Source organism: Vipera berus (assembly GCF_964194415.1).
Source record: "Vipera berus genome assembly, chromosome: 1".
Lineage (NCBI taxonomy): Eukaryota > Metazoa > Chordata > Lepidosauria > Squamata > Viperidae > Vipera > Vipera berus.
In genome coordinates this window covers 85,574,448-85,596,396 of record NC_138202.1, presented here as the reverse complement: position 1 = coordinate 85,596,396, position 21,949 = coordinate 85,574,448, and the positions used below count along the sequence as shown (strand labels likewise).

General features: G+C 39.6%; 1 protein-coding gene across 1 annotated transcript in view; it reads right to left on the bottom strand.

Annotated features, from left to right (window-relative positions):
- Positions 1-3,946: 3,946 nt before the first annotated feature.
- Positions 3,947-21,949, bottom strand: part of ABTB2 (ankyrin repeat and BTB domain containing 2) — a 158,993-nt gene continuing 140,990 nt past the window's right edge. Inside the window, exons 11-17 of the mRNA XM_081341818.1 lie at positions 17,494-17,672; positions 14,714-14,819; positions 14,501-14,603; positions 11,321-11,411; positions 9,596-9,664; positions 7,444-7,557; positions 3,947-6,486 (exon numbers count right to left, since the gene is read on the bottom strand). Coding sequence (XP_081197944.1) covers positions 6,289-6,486; positions 7,444-7,557; positions 9,596-9,664; positions 11,321-11,411; positions 14,501-14,603; positions 14,714-14,819; positions 17,494-17,672 — 860 coding nt within the window. The 3' untranslated portion in view covers positions 3,947-6,288. The remainder of the gene's footprint in view (positions 6,487-7,443; positions 7,558-9,595; positions 9,665-11,320; positions 11,412-14,500; positions 14,604-14,713; positions 14,820-17,493; positions 17,673-21,949) is intronic.

Here is a 21,949-nt window from a genome sequence, read left to right as displayed (position 1 = left end):
ATTGAGCCCCAAATTTATGTCACTAAAGTGAGACAGTTAAGTGAATTTTGCCCCATTTTATGACCTTTCTTGCCACAGTTGTTAAGCAAATCACTGCAGTTGTTCGTTGCATGATTGTTAACTGAATTTGGCTTCCCCATTGACGTTGCTTGTCAGAAGGTCCCAAAAGGGAATCACAACACACACACACACACACACACACACACACACACACACACGACATTGCATCCGTCAGAAATATGAGTCGGTTGCCAAGCATCTGAATTTTGATCACATGACCATGGGGATGCTGCAACGGTTGTAAGTCTGAAAAATGGTCCTAAGTCACTTTTTTTCGGTGACTTAGGACCATTTTTTTCAAAAAGAATTGGAGTGTTGGAAAAAATTGCAATTGTCTTTGTTGGGACGGATTGCAGAAATAAGGCTAGTCTTGAAGCACACATTGTAACAACTGATCAGCTTTCCTTTGTGCAAGGGAAAATTAGCTCTGTTCAAAGAATGGAAGAAAAGAAAGGATTGTGTAGACTTTGTTTTCATTAAAAAGCACTTTTCAGAATCCTGATACAGCAGAAATAGTCTACAGTCAAACTTAATTGGCTCTATATGCTTTAGATATTATATATTCTCAGTAGATCTCTTTTGCCTCTTGAGCAGAAAGTGTATGAAACAAATTATTATTAAAGGAGACTATCATCTTGATATCAAAAAGACCTAGCAAGATGACCCAGAATTAATTGATCTCAGAATAGTGTTGGAAAACAGTGTATTAGAAATAAAAAAGGAACACTGGGAGACCCATGAATGAGGGATTTCAAATCTGAGTACATAGTAGAGGCAACCTTTTCAAAAAATGTCCATAATTGATATGTGGTTCCAGTTAAATAGGGAAACCAGCTTGTGTTCTTTCAAGAGCTGGAAAATTAGTCTGTAGCTAGACCCTCATTTATACTTTGCTTTTGTCCTGTAGTTCCTCTAGAGTGGAATAAAATATTTGAAGAGGTAACTTGAAACTTTAGGGCAAAACCATTTAAGAAGAAAATTCTGGCGAAGTACAGAGACCTCTGCGAGCAGAGAAGCAGAAACAATATCGTATTTGTTTTAGCCAACAATTTTATCAATGTTGATTAGAGGGTAATGTATCATGACATGCCTTTGCCAAATTATGCATATAAGTGTATAAGCAGTGGAGCCATGGCTACTTAGTGGGTCTCTTAGTAGCGTGAGTTCAATAATTCAACATCAGGTTGCAAATACATAAGAATGGAAGACATCACTTTCTTTCTGACATAAATTTGGTTTGCAGCGATGCTTGATTTTTGAGCACACTTACTTAGGAGTTAGCGCTATTGCCTTTTTGTGACCCTATTGTGTCTATTGGAAAAAAAAGAAGAAATGCATAGAATTTTCATGCATAATATTTGAAATCTGCCTGAAAAGAAATCTTGTCTTTCTCTCAAATTATTGCTGGAACCATACGATTTCATGGATTTATTTGGCAAGTCTCTGCCAGCAGAGGGAACTCCGATGTCCTAAAAAGTTCCATGCTTAAGAAACCTTTCCGGACTCGAGTCCTCCCATGACATTTCTCTTTCTGCAATTATCGTTTCTTGGAAAAGATTGGCTTTTGAATATTAAAGATTGTCTGCCCAGGTGAGATCACCATCTGCATCTAATGTGTCTTTGAAGGAAAGACCAAGGAACCAGCCTGTTCCCCTTGTGGATTGAGCATGCTGTGATTTGGAGGACGACGACAAACCTATGTAGGGCTGCCACAGTTCCCCTAGTTTGACCTAGTTGTCAGGTGTGATTGTGCCTCTGTTTCAGAAATAAATGGTTCTGACAGCTGGCAGCACCTGTCTTGCTGGCCTGGAAAAGTCTGTCAGAAAGAGTGTGCTGCAGAATAGATGCCCTTAAGTTGAAGGCTGCATGGTTTGAGAAAGTCTGCTCTGCAGCTGGAGGAATGCATCTGGTAAAACTTCTGAAAATACATTTGTTCAGTCTTTCCCTCTATGATGCAAAGCTCAGGTATTTGAAGTGGAGACTGGGGGAGAAGGATGCTTTTCATACCAGCTTTACATCTGGGACTGACTTCTGCTAAATTGCCCCATCCGTTGGTGGACGCCCAACTATCCTTTACCCTAACCCATAGAAAATGAGTAAGATACTGGATCTCATCCAATGAAACCTGCACAAATCAGTGCATTAGTCTTTAATATGGCCAGCAGAGGTGGTTTTGTTTGTGTTGCACTAGCCGAGTACCCCTCTGGAAACTAAAGTAGTGGACTTGCCCAAGGGAACTACTCTACAGTCACTTGTTGGGTCATTTAGGAACCACTAAATGGAGACTTCGTGCTTTTTAAACCTTCCAAAAAATGCTCATTGGCAGTTTTCCATGTTAACTTTTACTAGCTGGGTGTGATACAGGAAAACCTTTTATTTATTGCTTGTTACTCTTAATAGGAATCTTCTTTCATAGCAACAAGGTCGATTTGTCCGGATTAACCTCTTTCCCTTCCACAGGTCCCAAAGCAGATCCTCTCCTGGTGCTATTAGCAGCCTCAATAGCTGCTAACACTTCTACTAAGAAGCACTAGGCTTGACAGGATCTGGAGGAAAGGGTTGCCTAGGGGATGTGCAGAGCAGTGGAAGTTCATCCGGTGCTGCGAGCCGTAGTAACAGCCCGGGGCCCTGGAGAGTAAGCGGTGCATTCAACTTGGCCGGGGAGTGACTTCTCAGCAGATGCTAGTGGCAATCTTTTGTGTTGCCTTTTCTAGAAGGCAGTTAATGGGATGGGCAACGGCTGGAGCCCAAAGAGATGGCAGGTGCCTGGTCACAGAGGTCTTTGTGGTCAAGTTTCTTATTGTCAGAGATCAGCGTGGATTTCAGAAAACAGGCAGAGTTGTTTGCCCAAGTAAATAAATCAACAAAACACAGATTTTCTCAATGTGCTTATGTCCACTTGTTATTGTAATCCACATGTCTGAACTCTCTGCATTTTTTTAGCTGCAGCAGCTGTTTCCCTGGTGCAAACCTTCTTGGCAGTCTTCAGTCAAGCTACAGGAGTGGGAGAAATGCATTTTTGTGGTATTGTAACTGCCTTAGAAAGGCCTAGAGTGACATGACTGCTTAAGAATTTAGGTGTTGGGGGATTTTTGACTAAAAATAAATAAAATATGAGCCCTTAAGCCCTTAGAGGTTCTACAAGGCTCAATTTCAGTGCAGTACTAAAAAAATGCCTTGAACCTTTACAACTGCACACTTCTAAAGGTATTCTGCACCGGATAAATCTTATTTGACTTGGCATAGAAAGGCTGTTACTCCTGTCAGTGTTACTCAATAGCAGTTTTTGTAAATATTCCCCGATTGCTGCAAGTGCAAAGTTGACCACTGATGGTTCGGGCTGTGATCACCTGCACTGTCCAAAACAAAAAGAAAATTTTGATCCATGCACCGGCTCAGGCATCCTGCACAGAGACTGAAACCCTGAGCTGGGAATATGCCACAACACAATTTCAGAGCACCAGGTTGAAGAATGCCCAGATTAGCAAATTGAAAATTGTCTAGTTTCACAAAAGCATTTTAAAGGCATATATGTATGCATGTGTGCATGTGCAAGAAGGCCTTTCACTGCGTTTTGACTCCTGGAGACTGCCTGGACTAGTCTCTGCAATATTCTTGGCAAGGTTTTCTGGAAGTGGCTTGCCTACTTCCTAGGACTGAAAGAGAGTGATTGCCCAAGGTCACCCAGCTGGCTTCATACTTAAGGCAGGACTAGAACTCAACAGTCTCCTGGATTCTAGCCTGATGCCTTAACCACTACACTAAGCCAGCTGTCTTTTAAAGGCAGTATTTTTGCCTATGTTCTTCGCAATCCAAGCACAGAAATTGGGGGGGGGGGGAGAGCCCATTTTGTTTTGTGTTCAATTATCAAGCTTTACACCATCTCCAAAGTTTAACCAAGAGTCATGTTGTTAATAAAATATGGGACATTTACATAAATGACAACAGTAATGTACAGTTAATATAGCAGACAATACCACAATACAACAGATTTTTGTACAGGTAGCTAAATCAGCTATTTGAAAATTATTTTCCAAAATGGCAAATAATTGGGGTATTTCCTAACTACTTAATGACAAATCTTACACTTTTCCATGATCTGGAGAATGTGAGGAGCTTATGTTTGTTTTGCGGATCCAGATTTGAAAAAAATGAATGATTGAAAGGTTTATAGCTTATCATTTTCTAACATGTAGGGCTATTCTGCAAGGATGAGTTGAAATGTGTAAGTAATTGATATAGTTCTCATGTTTTGATTCCTCCCCACCCTCCCCACATCTTTCTTGGCCCACTTATAAACATTTATCCTAGTTAAACCATGTGACTCAGATGCATTATGCAAACGTACCGAACTCTTTAGGCACAAGTTGTTTGTGAAAACTGACAAAGGAGCAAGATACCCGAGAAAAATAATGTCCCCCCAGTTAGTTTACCCAACCACCCTGCTCAGTCACATTAATGGCTTGTGTTATTGTTGAACTGCTCCAATCTTTATATACTTGAACCAAATGTAATAAGTATTTCTAAACATGGTTCATTCTGTAATGAATGCTTTTCTCTCTGTTAAAAATGAAGTTTTTATGTTGAGGACATTAAACTCCCAAATAGATAATTATGGGAAAAGCCTCTCTTGCTTCTGAAACGTCTATATATTTGCAATATTTCCATTACTCTTCCATTATCTTCCCTGGAACACCACAAAAACTCTTGTGGCACACACCTAGCTCCATTTGACTTTACTTCTTTCCCCCTTTATTAACTTAATCTGTCCTTCAAAAAATATTTGATTTATACATGTTTCCTCAAATGGTAATCGTAATCCCTTTGTTAATCATTAAAAAAACGTATATCCCAAATTACTATTCTCTAGTCCATTCAAGGATGGAAGCAAAATGTTGAGTATTGGAAAGAGGGGAAGCATGTTCCTATATCAGCTATTTCCCATGTCAACCCTTAATTTCAATGCAGACTGAAGTATATATGGAAGGATATGAAAATAATTTGTCCCAGTCATACTGACTGACTCAGTGAGTTTACATGTGCAAAAGCCCTTGTTCAATTATTTACAATGATTTAATATTCCAATTTGAACCCAGTTAGGCCTTATTCACCTACACTAGCTGAAATCCAGTTTAGTGAGTCAGCATGCTATCACATGCAGCAAATGGTGCAAGAGTAGCAGAGAGTGTGTGTTTAAAATGTGGCTGTCATTCGAAATAATACAATTCAGACTGCATCTGTAGTCTGTATGGAGCTTGATTATTGCTTGCAACTTCCAGTCCCAAAAATGATACGGATAAATATACAGTCTTTCTATACAGAGATCCCTTTAGCTGGAATTGGCTATTCATACTTCTGTGCGTGATGCACATAAATTCCCAGATGGACAGTGGTCCAGATCATAAGCACCAGATCAGGCATTTTAGGGAATTTTTGCTATAATATAGCACTGACAAAGCAAGCCCCAACCCTTTATATACAACTATATTGCAAAAATGAGAGAAATTCTATCTGCAACAACCAGTATCGTAGATACCACAGTGTGATGGTCTTAGCAATAATAATTTGCACAAAGATGTGGGTAGCTCTAAATATTAGTGATACCAGGTTATGTTTTTTAAATACAAAAATGGACAGCCAGAGCTAGTTAAAAACTAAGGCCAAAATAACGCAGAATCTGTTAGGTAGCATATTATTGTATCTTCAAAACTAGCTTTTTAAGCTTTAGCCCCTCCTGAACCTGCACATCTCAGTGGACAAAGCAAAAGGCAGATCTGTTTGCAGCATGGCACTCTGGTGGAATCAGCTAGCCCAATATTAGACGGTTTGAGTAGCCAAAATCGAGAGAAATTAGAATTTCTACATTCATAACCATTTTTAAACAGTCCGTTCTCCGGCTAAATGCCAACTATGGTTTGTGCATTCTTCCAAGCGGCCTTTTGGACACTTAGAAGTGAAATTCCCCCTGAGTTCTCCTTTGTGATGTGTACCTAGCAGAATAGCAGCACCCCACCTCAGATTCTGCTCATCCATTGTCTGGTAAAATCGTTGTGGTGTGTGAAGACTTTGCAGAGTTATTTTCTTGCATTTGGATAAGTTTGCTGAGGTGGCGGAAGAGGCACTGTCTCCAGAAGCTGGATAAAGCAGCCGCGATGGGGCCAGATCCCATTTCAGTGCAGTTCAATGAGCAGGTGCTTTCTTTAACAGCAAGGCCACAGATCTTAGCAATTACACTCTTGATGTTACATAAATGGAATGAAGTCTGCTGGCCAAAGTGGACTGCAAATCCTGGAGGGGATCCAGACCCTGAACCCTGCTGTTCCTGCCATAGATGAGCTGCCTGAATGGTTCCTGCTGCACCAGAGAATTCATATGCTTGAGAAAAAAGCCTTCGCAAAAAGAGGCCAGCTCTGGAGCATTATGGATCTATAAAAGACAAAGGGATGCTACATACTAGGCAGCTGTCAATTGTCTCCCCTTTCCCCCTCCCTTTTCCCCTCCTCCCTCCAAAGACAGTTTCATCTTGATAGCAAATGCCTGAGAGTATGTTTATCCCGTGGTTAAAAAGTACTGTCTATTTTGTGTGTCTCTGTGTGTGTGTGTGTGTCTGTGCCCACTTTCTGTATGGCTATTCCACGGGGATATTTTAAAGTGGTTAAAATGCCCCCACTTTTAAACCCCTGCTGCTTGCTGAGCCAAAGGAACTCGTGAAAGGGAATGAGCAACTGGTCAGTGAAACTGCCAGGCTAACACAGGGAGTCCTTGTTTAGCGGCTATTCACAGGTATAACAGGGGCGAAAAAGTCACTTTACAACCACATTCTTGCAATTTATGACCTTCACAGGGCAAAGGATAAAGGAAGACTTATAAATTCTGGAATTAGTCATCCCAGCAGCAGAAGGAAGTTCATAAACAGTCACGGTTTCATTTAGCAGCTGCTTTGCTTAACAGCTGAGTTGCCGGCCCTGATTGTGGTTGTCAAATGAGGACTTATCTGTACCTGTTTGGTTTTGTGAGACTGCAATTAATGGGGCACAACCCTGGCAGAATAATGCATAGGTTCCAGGGAATGCAAAGTTTTAAGCGGTCAAACAAATTTGTGGCATGTAAGATGAGTCTTACGAAGAAAAGGAATTACTGAAGTACAGTAGACCCAAGCGGGAGAGGTGGTTCCCAAGCCTGGGTTCTTCGTATTCAACTGCTACCCGTGAAATTGTTTATTATTTTGCAATACTTGGCTTCCCCATACAGATAGGGGGGCACTTGACTACTGCAGGCCTTCTATAAGACCTCTTTTACTGGTTTAAGCCCATTTTCCCCCCCAATTCCTCTCCTAAGATCTGGCATCTTATACAGGGAAGCTGACGAGAGTGTCCTCTTTACCTTGGCATATTTATAGATGTGAACACAGCTTTCAATATTGATGGTCTGAGCACACAGTATCTCACAGTGGCGCTGGAGGCCATCCAGCTGGAATAAACTTGCAGCTGAGAGCAACTGGCGGGGATGAAAGAGAAAGCATTATTTTAACATTCTGCTCATTCCATTGACTTGCAGTATCTCTAGGTCACCTCTGAGCTGAAGTCCTTTGAGTGACATGCCCCCCCCCCCAAATTTTTTTTTAAATGTAACACACCTTAAAAAGGAAATATGTCAGTGTGAATTTAAATAAATAAATAAATACATGAACTTTCAAAAGTATTTACCGGGAATCAAAAGAAAATGCAGAACAGGCCTCACTGTCTTATCGTAATCTCACTTGAGAAGGGCCTTTCGAAAGGATGTTAATGTTCATGTAGGAATACACAGAAGGAGAAATCTTGCAACCCTATAAATTTTGGGGGCTATTTCAAAAGCTGTCTTTGCACAATAGCTTTTATCCTGATTTATCAGTTCAATTTGTTAAAGGCATCTGAGTCACAGAGATACATTAGTAATCACGTTGGATTAAGTCATACCTCCAAACTGCATTCTTCCAGAATAATTGGAATGCTTAATTGAGGAATAATATACCCTAATAATGCCTCTCTCCAAGGTCTCTGGATGGGAAGCTTTCTATATGATAACATATAGTTTCCTTCAGATCCATGTCCCATCCTGGATATGCCAATGTTTGTGTGAGCACATCTGAATGCTTACAACAATGTGGGTGTGGTTTGTCACTGCTGCCTTCTGGGATATTTTCCCCCCTTTCCATTGCAGCCCTATGATTTTTGCATGGTCTTTTATGTAAGTGTCTTCATAGTTTTATTATAATTCAGTGTGCTTAATTTTGCAAGATAAAGGCTGTCAGTAAGTTGTAAGTTCTTAAAATATTCAGTCTGAAAGGTTATCAATATATTTATTTATTTCCTGCATTTATTTTTATAAACAATTCAGGAAACATACACTACAGTATACTCCTGCCTCTTCCTATTTTCCCCACAACAACAACAACCCTGTGAGGTGGGTTGGACTGAAAAGAGAAACTGGCCCAAAGCCACCCAGATAGCTTTATGCCTAAGGCGAGACTAGAACTCACAGTCTCCTGTCCCAAATATGCTTTTTCACAAGGCAACTGGGCTTTCTTATTTTTCTTTGAAGTCTCATACTCTCGGTTTCTTAACCATCTGTACTAACTATCTCTTTCTTGGTACCATGTAAACCTTCCTACAAGTGTGAAATGTTCCCATCATAGCTAGTAATCCCCATAGATATTACAAAGCTACTGCAATGGTATGAAGGCTGTGTATTGTGTGTATGTAGAAACTCTGCAGTTTAACTAAGCTCTTCAAGCTGTAAACTATGTTGTTCAACCTCAAGTCCCAAGGCCTGACATCTGCATCTACGTGCCTGACTCAGATGTCTCATCCTTGTTGCTACTTCAATGTGATGGAAGACCAACTTCCTTATCTTTTTTCTCAAGGTTATTTCTACCTGATTATTCCCAATATCTGTCATTACTTTAGCCTTGGTGCTTATCTTTAATCCCCTTTGCTTTGCACTTTTCATTTTATAATACTCCCGTTAATCTCAAAGCTGCCACTGAAAGGTCTGGTTATTCCTCTTTTTTTCTTGACTACTATCACTTTCTTCTTTTTGACTGTCCCAGACATAATTCAGCACTGCAAGCCATCTTCAAACAAATCAACAGCTCCATTACTCACAGTAACGAATGGCTTGAGATAACAATTTTTGAAGATTTCAAACTTGAGCAAGCTGGAGAAAGTTTAAGTACACTAAGAAAGTTTAAGTACACTCATACATTAATTTATATCCTGCTTTTCTACCAAGAGAATCCCTCTGGACGTGCACTAAATCCAAGTTGTTAATTCAATCTACATTTCTGAAAACCAGTCTAGAATATTTTAATCACTTTTCCAATACTCAAAAGTAATTTTTTGCTGTTTTGGTTTGCAAACGGATTGGATGAACGGTTTTAACTCTAGAATTCCTTTACTTGAGTGTGTAGACTAATGTTCCTGCAATTATCACCAGTTCTGTAATGAAGATACTTTAATCATAGGTCAGAGGACAATGAGAGGCAAATGCTCACCTCCAGGATATCAGTGATGGGAATTTCCATTGCTTCCGTTCCTCCATAATATAAATACTGCATCAGCATCTAGAATCAGAAGAAAGGTAAAGCATTAGGAAGTCTGTAGTTTCACTAACAGGAACATGCAGAAACCTTCCACTACTGAAATGAAAGCAAATGCAACATGCAGCATTAACCCTCATCTAAACTCTTAAAAGATGAACCCTAATGTTTGATGTTATATATGTTGACAGCAGCAAGATTACGCACAAAAATGGAAGGACACTTCAATTCCCACAATGGATGAATGGCTGCAAAAGCTGATGGAGTTAGCAGAGATGGCTAAATTGACTGCTTTGATTTTAAAAAAAAACACCACCACCACAATTACTTTTGTTTCTACTTGGAAACCACTTCTGGACTTTGTACTTGAGGTGGAAAAAAATGAAACTTTGATTTTGGATTTTACCAAGTAGATAGGTTTGTTGTTATAGAAATGGCTAGTTTATACTATTAGGTAAAAGTAAGAAAAGTTGGGGTTTGATGCTATTATGTTATTCTACTGTGCTAAAGGGAGTTGGAAGTCAAAGTCTTTTCTTTCTTTCCCTTTTCCCCACACTTTTCCCTTTGCCCTCCCCTATTTTTCTACTATTTTCTTTTTCTTTTTGTATTTTATATTATCAATTAATTTTTTAAAAAAGATCAACCCTAATGACAGACAGATCTGGCTTGCAAAGACTGGTGTAAAGTTAGCAAACACTGGTCAATACAATCCTAAAGTGCTTCTGTCTACACCAAGGGTGTCAAACCCACCACGTCACATGACATGTCGCGACGTATTGCAACTTTTTCCCCATTGCTGGAGCTGGGGTGGGTGTGGTTTCGGCATGATGCATCTTGCCCGTGGGCTGGCCGTTTGACACCCCTGGTCTACACCTAGTTCATTGCCACATAATTACAGCCATTTAACCAAACTTCCCAAAAATAAAAAAAAATAAAAAATTGACTTGAGAGTTGAAGAAACTGAAAGCAAACCCACTGATTCTTTTGATTGTTAATCTAAATCCTATCTTTTCTGGGTTTCTAGCTTTTACATATTTTCAGCCTGCTCTGTAACAATGAAAGTAGAGAGCAGGATACACTGGATTTCACCCATCTACTTTTTTTTCCCATGTCAAAGTCAGCTTTATTTATTGTCTTTTGACAACATTCCACATCCTAGGTTATTTATCCATTTAAAAATATTCCATATCAAGTTTGGTTGCTTTTTGTTTTTTGTTTTTTTTAACAAGAAAGCCACATAAGCTTTCAATTGCATAAGTGGATTTAATACAAAGCCAGCAAGATTTTTTTTTTGCTCTATTCATATTTAATTTTGTTTAACAGAGCATGAAAAGTATGCCTGGGAAGCTATGGTTACTATCCATGGAATATATTTTTGCTAAATAAGATGACTATTCTTCAGTATGTGCTGGCATCTCATGAACACTTACAATGGAAACAAATGAACTTTGGGTGGATCTGGCCTATCTGATGGAAAAAAAATCGGCAGGCTGTTGCTGCTGATTTGGCCCTTATCCCATGGGCATAAGCGTAAGCCACTATCATTAGTCAGAGTTAAACGTTGCTTGCTTATTGTGCAAATGGGCTAAGTATCAGAAGATAAACGTTTTCAAAAGCACAGCTCCACCTTTCAGTGTTGTGCAGCGGAAAGAATAAACTGAACTATTCTTTGAAACCCACCTTGAAGATATTATATCTCATGTCACCAATTTCCACAATCTTACTGCCTTGACTGTCTTGTCCGGTTTTATTGGTCATCAGTGTCTTAAATCTGTGAAAACAAGCAGAGGTTTTCATAGGAGGTTTTAAAAGGTTATTTGCTTGGATTATGTTTTAGTTGATAAAGTATAAATGCCTTTCCATCACCCCACCCAACTCCATTCTTTGAATTTTCAGGATGGTCAGCTTTCCTAGTAGAAGCTTCCGGCAAAAACAAAACGAACAAAACAAACTTAACAGGTACTCTCTGAATTTATTGGAGAATTCTGATTCTAACTATCTGACATTGAAAACCAGTCTTTCTTCAACCATAGGAAAGTAGTTTGCAGGAATCCAATTCAGATTTAATTTCAAACTAGGTTGAGGAACAGGAACCAGGGATTTGTGATTATATGATATCTCAGCACTGGGCACATATAAACTGGATTTGTAGTTAATTACAACAAAACAACATTGTAATTTTCCCCTAAATAAATGTGCTGTGTTACAGTAACACTATTTTGTGTACTATCCCAAGAGTGAAATTCTAAACTCACAACAAATATCGATGTAACTTTGCTTAAATTTTGGATTGTACCAACCCATAATCCCTAGGTTTTTACATTTTTGTCATCTCACAATGGTGCAATTTATGCTTACAGTTATTGGCAGCAATCCAAACAGGCTAGGTTAGCTGAGGTGGACTAACTATAAAAAAGATTTTCTCTGCTCAAATAGCATCACAGTTATATCAGTCTAAGCTTAGTAAAAAAAAAGACACCAAAATCATCTGTGCTTCTAGTAATAGTGCTGGACCAATCGTACACTATGAATCTGGGATTTAATAAGAGTGTAGCCCTCTTCAAACCAGATTGAAATGGTTTCGTGGATCATGAACAATATTCTAAGAATATCTTTTTTTGATAAGAGTCAAGTCTTAGTTTGTTAGTCATCGTCTAATATACAGTATACTAGGGGTCCTCAATCCCTGGGCCACCAACCAGTACCAGTCCATGGCCTATTAGGAACTGGGCCACAAAGCTGGAAGTGAGTGGTGGGTGAATGAGCAAAATGGAAACCATCCCTTCCTGCCCTCCCCCACGGTCCATGGAAAAATTGACTTTCATTAAACCCAACTGCTGCAGTATATCTCATTCAAACATCCTCTCTACATCTTATGAAATAAAAGGGAGAGGCAGGGCTAGGAGTCATCTGCATATTGGTTTGACCAGTACCCATACTCAAAATACTGTAGCTATCTCTTGGTTTATTAGAAATGGGATACTGCATGAAAGACAGAATCCTAGGAAATTCCCGTGGCATAACTGCAACCATCTAACAGCATCAGATAAGCTAATCTTGCACAGTCCAGGTTAATGAGGTTAACAGAAAGTAATCAAGCACATAATACCTCCCACCTCTTTCAGCAAGGTTCATCTCTTTGCTATTGACCAAAGCACTAACAGAAACCCAGACCTAAACTGCAAATACAATAAAATCTGTTTCTGCCATAGGATCCTGATCAGCAATCACTCTTCTGTGCAGAGATCTGCAGGAACTGGCTTATAATATCACATCTTCTGTGCTGGGTAGGTTTCTTTAGGAGTGATTCAATAAATTCAAATTTCAAAGAGACGGTATCTCTTTTTCTTAGGGAGAAATTTTACAAAGCCCAGAAGAGAAATGAAGTTCCTCTTTCTATTAGACTTAATAAGCCAAGAGGGACAAGGTTAAGTATGTGAGAGGTCACTCAGACTTGGCCAATATTTTGTTTACATTCTCAAATTTCATTTGGTGGAGGGAGTTTCTTTCAGTAATAACTGAGTATAGGTAGGCGGAGCTGAGCACTTCCACAAAATGAAGAGGATTTAGTGCAGCTTTTTTTAGTCAAAATGAATATAGACAAACTGATCTTCAAAGTATCTCGCAGCCAAATCAAAAGAAACTAATGAGCATTCTGTCACTGCTTGTCTAGAGCCAGAATGCAACTGGCCTCTAACTCCATGGACAATATTGATATAGTAATGTAAATAGTGGTAACAAAGAACTTTTAAAATCAATTAAATATAGTATATTATTATTATTACTACCAGTTTTTAAAATACAAACTTTAAAATTGACCTATGACAATCGCCTGTAGCCTTCCAGGTTTCTGCCTGGAAACAGTAGCACAAGTTCCTTTTTCTCCATTCTGGGTTTGTAAGCATTGGAAATCTATGCTCCAGCCACACACGGATGGTTTCTGAGTGATGTTGACTCACTCTTACTATTGTCAGTTGCCTCACCTAGGTCTAAACACAATCCTCTACTGCTTCTGCTATTTTGGATTTGGGGATTGGGATATAATTGTTGTATGCAGTACGGGGTGGCATTAATTGCACTTGCAAAATGATCTTTGGAAGGATTGGGATAGGGTGGTGTACTTAGCCTTCCTTGATCTTTCAGTGGCATCTGGTACCGTGGCTTACAGTATCTCATTTTAGATTGGCTCTGAAGTTTAAAGGAGAAGACATGGTGTTGGGATGGCTTTCTTCCTTGCTCTGTAGCTTGTTCCACTCAGTGTAGTGGGGTCTAGGACAACTCACTGCAGCCAACTCGCTACAGGCATCTTGTCACGGGCCACTCAGCACAGCCAACTTGCTGCGGACATCTTCCTACAGCCAACTTTCTGTCGGGACAACTCAACCCGGGACAATCCATGTGATAAATGTTATCCCCCGCTGTTTATATTATGTCCATTTTTGCCAATGGAAATAATGTTGAAGAAACAGTGGCGGATAATATTCCCAAGATGGCCATGGCAAGTGGTTACATTCCAGTGTTAGTGGGGGGGGGGAGAGATCTAACTTAAGGATCCTATTTTGCAGGGTTTCTCAGAACTCTACTTTCTTTTGACTCCTATTTAACATCTACAAGCAACTTCTCAATAAGGCTATTTGTTAGTATAGGGCAGGGGTAGACAACCTTGGCTCTTTTATGATTCATTGACTTCAACTCCCAGAATTCCTGAGTCATCTATGCTCACAAATTTCTGACTCGGGAATTCTGGGAGTTGAAGTCCACGAGTCATAAAAAAGCCAAGATTGCCTATCCCATATGCCATAACTAAGTGATCCTTTGCATAATTCAGTACCAAGTATCACTCGCTGAGAAGAAACTCACTTATTTGAAGCGGTAACCAAGAGAACTTTATGTGCATAAAACAGTTTTCCTTCCACTTGAAACGTCACATCAGACATATCTTTGTTATTTAGAAAGTGAGGATCTGCATAGAAGAGAAAAAAGGGGAAGTTTAATTAGGTTTCACTGCAGAAAAAACACAATAAGAAACCAACATCCACTCAATAACTACTGTTTGAAGATTAACTACTTTACCCAAACGGGCTGGCAGTGCCTTTCTGATTTCAGGAATACTGGGAATGGGGCTGCTTCCATAGCAGTGAGTAAAAATAGCTGCAAGATGCTGGCTGATTGAGTCATTCTGTGAATAGACAAGTTAAAGAAACACATTATTCTGCTTTTATTACATAGAGGAGAGCAAAATATATTTGAATTCATCTCTTTGCCAAGGATGAATGCAATACTCACACACAGGGAAAAATAACTGCATCTACATCGATACCTATACCTGTATCTAAAATAAATAAAATTCCTTTCTCAACCCTATGGGTGGTATCTGTTTTTACCAAAAGCCCGTGAGTTTGAGGGTTCGGCACAGTATCTCTAATCATCCTAGTACTTCCCTCTTCTGGGCAGAGAGCTCTGGTGTTCCTGGGATCACTCTCCCAACTTAGTATGCATACACAAAAGTACACACACACACACACACACACCACTAAATTGTAAATTGCATGTTCAGTTGTATGACAGAAAAGGAGAATTTAAAATATTATTAACGTATGTGTGCAAATTTATGAATGAAAGCCTTTATTAAATATCCACTCATTGCAGATATGCCAAAGAGAGGCTGTCATAATTTGGTCCTGTCATGACAACTGACTCACTTGAAAAGTCAATTATGCTGGGAGTGATCAGTAGAAAAAAGAGAAGGGGCTGCCCTAGTATCCATTGGCAGAACACTATAAAGCAGTGGCCCCCAACTTTTAGGCACAGGGACTGGTTCCATGGAGAGAGGTTTTTCCATGGACTGGTTTTGTGTGCTGCCTGCATCCCGTGGATGGGGCTTCGCTTGTTTGCACAGTCCTGTTTCTGGCATGCCATGGACTGGTGCAAGTCCACAGACTGGGAGTTGGGGACTCTGCTATAAAGGATGACACTGGGATGACATGGTAGACCTGAAGGAGGTGGTGCTGGACAGAGGAGCATGGAGTGGCCGAGTATCGGACATGACTGAATGGCTGATGACAACAATGACAGAAGAGTTATGTTTTTATTAGAATTAGAGCTTTTACTGCAAAAGAGAGCTTTTCCTTTTGTTCCCAATTAGTGCTGCCAGTAAACAAGCATAAATAAATATAGCCAGGGATGAGTGAAACATCTAGAACTAATTATGGTTTTCCAAAAGCTTAAAATTTTTGGTTAGGTTATAATTTTGGAGTTCATTGTAAGTATCTTATCAAAATGGCTAAGACAAGAAGAAAAGTGAAGTACTAATACCACTTTACAATGCTTTGGTAAGGCCACACCTGGACTACTGCATCCAGTTTTGGTCACCACGATGTAAAAAAGATGTTGAGACTCTAGAAAGAGTACAGAGAAGAGCAACAAAGATGATTGGGGGACTGGAGGCTAAAACATATAGGGAACGGTTGCTGGAATTGGGTATGTGTAGTTTAACGAAGAGAAGGGTGAGGGGTGACATGATAGCAGTGTTCTAATATCTCAGGGGCTGCCACAAAGAAGAGGGAGTCAAGCTATTCTCCAAAGCGCCTGAAGACAGGATAAGAAGCAATGGATGGAAACTAGTCAAGGAGAGAAGCAACCTAGAACTAAGGAGAAACTTCCTGACAGTTAGAACAATTAACCAGTGGAACAACCTGCCTCCAGAAGTGGTGAATGCTCCAACACTGGAAGTTTTTAAGAAGACACTGGATAGCCATTTGCCTGAAATGGTATAGGGTTTCCTGCCTGAGCAGGGGGTTGGACTAGATGACCTCCAAGGTCCCTTCCAACTTCTTCTTCTTCTTATGACCTCTAAGGTCCCTTCCAACTACTTCTTCTTCTTCTTCTTCTTCTTCCTCTTCTTCTTCTTCTTCTTCTTCTTCTTCTTCTTCTTCTTCTTCTTCTTCTTCTTCTTCTTCTTCTTCTTCTTCTTCTTCTTCTTCTTCTTCTTCTTCTTCTTTATGATTATGATTATGATTATGATTATGATTATGATTATAAAACCCATCTTACCCTTTCCTGAAACAGCTTTTTCTCAGAAGGTAGACTAGTGAAGCTAAAAGGGATTGTGCCAAAAACCTAAGTACAAACCAAAGGTGAGCTTTGAATTTCAAAACCCAGCCATTGTTTTAAAACTAGTTCTCTGCTTTCACATCCATTTTCTAGAAGAAGAACTAATGGGACAAAATGTTAATTTGTTGGACAGGAACATGTGAAGTCTGCAGCTGTCTTTTGTTATATTCTCCAGTAAACGGACTCAGTGAGATTGCTGTATACATATTCAGGAAAGCTTAATCCAGTTGGTATGTTTATTCTAACTGGCTTAATTTTCCTCCAGTATGTGATTGTGAACTGTGAGATTGTTCAGCCTTTTGACTTCTTTTTCCACATTTTTGTTTGAACTATCATTTCAGTATCAAAAATAAGCAGCTCTGAAGGTTGATCAAGGAGAAGGAGGATACTTAATGGATCTCTGCCTCTGAGTGCTTGCAACTTCAGAAGAAGAAAGTCAACAAATCCAACTGGAGTGTGGATGCAATGAATGAATGAATGACTAGGAAGTGCAAGTAATCTAACATGCAATAAGAGTAGATGACTCTTTCTTGACAATTGGTACCTTTGAGACCTACCCTAGTAATCCAGTGCCAGTAGATGTTTTTCTTCATTTAATGCATTATTGGCATGTCTTACCCAGGCCAAAAATCACCAAAATCATATAAGTGTTTGAGATCTCCAGATTTCTGCATCAAGAATGATGTTAGGAAAGGAGGACAGGGAGCTGAAGTGATGCTTATAGTTTTAGAATAGCTTACTTTGCTGGTTCTGAGGATTTCAAACATTAGCTTCAGTCCATCGTTCACTAGCTCTTCATTGTATTCTTCTTCTTTAATGGTGACAAATTCCCGTAGGAGGTTCTGTACTACTGAGTAACGAGACTGATAAAAAGATGTTTGTAGTGACTCAATCCATACATGCAGCTTCCATGGGATTCCTGGAACCATTCCGAAATAAAGGGAGAAATACAATTTTATTAATAAGTGTGGACATTCAACCATTTTTTTAAACAACATGCAGATAAGAAGCAAATACGTACTCTGTATCTTATCAAATGGTTGATTTTAATGTTCTAATAGCACTAGAAGCTTATTTATACAGTATGACACAGGGTGGCACCAGGAGGTATAATATTTCAAATAGATATATAAGAGATGTGATTTATTTTTTAAGGATTACTATAAAAAAATAACAGAGCTTAACAGAATTAAGAACCTGCTTTTGCTTATCTTTATGTGCATGGATGACATGCTTAATATTATGGATGCATTGAAAACGGTTCCCACACTGCTTTCGCTGTGAAACTATCTATGCAAATATGATCAGGATGGATTGTATGGTTATTTACCTCCGGTTGCCACAAATCTGCTAGTTTTTTATTTATTTATTTATTTAAATTCCATTTATATCCCACCCTTCTCCGAAGACTCAGGGCGGCTTACAAGCTTAGCAGTAGCAATGAACAGATATCTCCATTGTTGCACAAAAATATGCAGCCTATTCTAGTTATGTAGGAAGAATTTGAAGACTTTTCCAGGCATGGTACCGAGCAACTCCGAGACTATTCCAATCATAGAGTAGAATTAGCAGGAATTACTCAAGGTTAGACAACACATTACTTTAAGCAAGTAGTGGGCTGCTCTATTTCTTCTTTTCTTTTTTTATCAGTTTGGAGGTCTACCCATGATTTCCTAAGAAAGTAGACAGGTAGGTTTAATCCCACTTTCTGCAATTGTTGTTTAAGTTCTTTGCTGTCCGTGCTTCTGAATATCCCAAATCTAGCTGGTAAGATGTAGAGCAGAGGTCCTCAACCTTTTGGGCACCAGGGACCGGTTCCGTGGAGAGAGGTTTTTCCACGGACCGGAGGGTACATGGTTTTATGTCCTGCCTGCATCCCATTAAGGCTTTGCTTGTTTGTGCAGACCGGTTGCTGGCATGCTGCAGCCCAGTACTGGTCCACAGACCGGAGGCTGGGGACCCCTGATGTAGAGTACCACTGAATGCTAAGAAAAAGAATATTAGTAATGCTCCTATTTTCTTATGAAAAATCATCAGTAAGTCCCTCAGTCTTCCCCATCCCAAGAGCCTGAATTGCACTGCACTTCATAAAAGCGTATCTGGCTCACATTTATGGAAGTTCATCTCCCAACATGTCTCAAGGGCTTAAGTGAAGCAAAGCCATGCTGGGTTAACTGGAATATTATTATAACCAGAATATAACTGGATTCCCTATCCCTAGCCTCAGTTCTAACTCTGACTCAAGAGCAGGTACATCAGCAAATAAGGTTACTACAGAACAATATGGGTGAAACAGAGAATCAAGGGGGGAAAAAACCTCTGCTTCTTTAGTTTAATGAGATATCAGAACTAAAATGAAGTGCTTCTTTTGCTTCCTCAGCTTGTCAGCAAAAATGAAAGGTGAAGAAATAACTCCTATTGTTAAAAATGAGAAATTTGCAAGAATGCTCTGTAGCTTTTTCCATTCAAGAATAAAGATTAGAATTCAGATGCTGCTGTTTCTTCTTAAACCTCATTTCAATTCCGAGGAAAGAATGCAAAGCAGGGCAGAACTTCTATACAAGTTTGAAATATAGAAAGAAGAAATTCAATCATATATTGCTTGCTACCAAATGACCCATTTTACATAGCTGTTTAAATGACAAATCTGATCTTCATCCGTGATTAATCCAATATTCTTAAACTAATGTTTTCAAACTTAATTAAAAAAAATCTTGCACTGGATTGCATCTCCTTTAAAGTACAAGAAACATTTGAGCAGATCATGTGCCCTAATAATGTGACGGCTCTTTCATTTTAATGTTAATTTAATGCATTTTCAAAAATCTGATCTCCTCCTTAAAGAGGGAGTTTGAAACTCTCCAAAGTTTTAAGAACCAATTTTCCAACAGTTAAAAGAGGATTGAGGCACAAGCGGCTGTTTCTTAATAGTCAATCTTTATTTCACAACAATGGTAAGCTGAAGTTTATTTATTGCCAAAGCATTATCCTATTACTGTAGTTCAGTTATTTGACCAATAATGTATATTTTGCAGTACAGATGAAAGCTGGTCCTTCAGCTTTTTCCAAACATTCTTTCTGGAATAAATTAGAACTGCAACTCGACTTTTACAACGTACATTTTAATTAAGTGTGGCATTTTTGCCTGAATCATACCAGAGACAGATGCAAAATTAGTTGCATCTAAATATAAATACTAAGTGCTTTTATTTATTTACTGTATTTTTAGAGCAAATTGCAAACAAACATTAAAGACTGAGAGATATCTGTTGATCGTATTTTTATTTTTCCTAGCTAAAATAAAAGCCATCATCAGAGGACTCTACTTTCTACCTCAGGAAGTAAAATAATAACAATATAGCTGGAATATATTATAGCAATGTTTTTTAAAACTGTGTTTGAAATTGGGATTGCTCCTGAGGCTTTAATGTTTGGCCAAGACCCTAGTTGCTGCTTAGAATGAAGAGAGACCAATGGCCTTGAATTGGATTCTATCAGTGAATTCTAGAGAGCTCCTTGTTTTTCAGAAGAACATCAGGGGGTGAAGTGACAGAGAAGATACCTATCACAGTGCTTCCTTCCTCCCTGGCTGGTTCTAGTCATTATTAGTGGGGGGAAGAGATCTAGCCTGAGAACTCTGCTTTGTGGCGTTCCTTAGGGCTCTATTCTTTCTCCATTCCTATTTCACGTCTACATGAAACCATTGGATGACTCCATCTGTTGATATGGTGTCAGGAGGCAGCAGTAACCTGATGCTATCTTCTTATTCTAGGTCACGGTCCCCAACCTATGGGCCACAGCCCCACTATCAGGCCGTGGCCTCTTGGCCAGAGGGCCATGGCAATGGCTGGCTGGTGTGTGCATGCGTATGTGCGCACTCCCCCCCCTCGCGCTAGTGCGGCAGCCCCATTTGCGCATGCACGCCGGCGTGAATGAGGCTGCTAGCATCGGGTGGGTGGGTGTGGCTCATTTACGCATGCACGAACGGGGCCTCTACTGCCACGCCAGTGCATGCAGCCCTGTTTGCATGCACGCGTGCACCATTTTGGAAGCTGCTCTTCTTCTCTCTGGGCCACGAGCCCAGAAAGGTTGAAGATCTCTGTTCTAGATGACTCAAAGATGTTGTTCATGGTTCTTCACCAGTGCCTGGAGGCTATGGAGGTCTGGAAAGGGAAACATAGGCTTTGACTTAACCCAACAAGACTATCTATGGCTTAGGGCAGGGGTAGGCAACCTCGGCTCTTTTTTGACTCATGGACTTCAACTCCCAGAACTCCTGAGTCAGCATAGGTGACTCAGGAATTCTGGGAGTTGAAGTCCATGAGTCATAAAAGAGCCGAGGTTGCCTACCCCTGGCTTAGGGGATACTCTTATCATTACAGTAGTTTTGGATGGGTTTATTATCCCGGACAGAACTGCCGCACAATTTGGGGATCCTCTTGGAAAAGAAGTAGCAACTCTGATCAAGGGGGTCTTTGAACAAATTTATCTTCTATGTCAATGGATCAAAAAGCCCTGACTTAATGACATAGCTTCTGATTTTCTTTGCAGCAAGTATAAGTATGAATATAAGCTACTACTACCTATTTCTTTTCATTCATTTTGCACTTTTTCATTTATTTTTTCTTTGTTTCCTTTTTTATATTCTTTTATTTATTTATATCCCACACCTTTATTATTCTTACAAATAACTCAAGGTGGCAAACATATCCAATATACCTTCTCCCTCCTATTATCCCCACAACAACAACCCTGTGAGGTGACTTGGGCTGAAAAAGAGTGACTGGCCTAAGGCCACCCAGCTGGCTTTCATGGCCAAGATGGGACTTTAACTCGGTTTTTTGCTTTCAAGCCTGGAGCCTTAACCATTAAACTTATTATTTTTAATCTTTTTCCCCAAAACTCTTAATATAAATACCAAAACAAGCCCTGCCTTGATCACTTCCTGAACTACTGCCATAAGTTCTACGAATTTGAGGGTGCCCATCTGGAAGCCATTTTGTTCAGAATGCAGTGGTGAAGATAGTTACCACTATTTTGCAAGATCTTGCCTGCAGAAACCCAGACAATCACTAGATGATAGCAAAACGATTACAGAACTCTCCTCTTTGCTGGCATCTGGTAGTTGTCAGATTTTTATATATACCTGTATATATAATCTGATCAGGGAGCCCTTTAAAATAAATCCAGCATTAA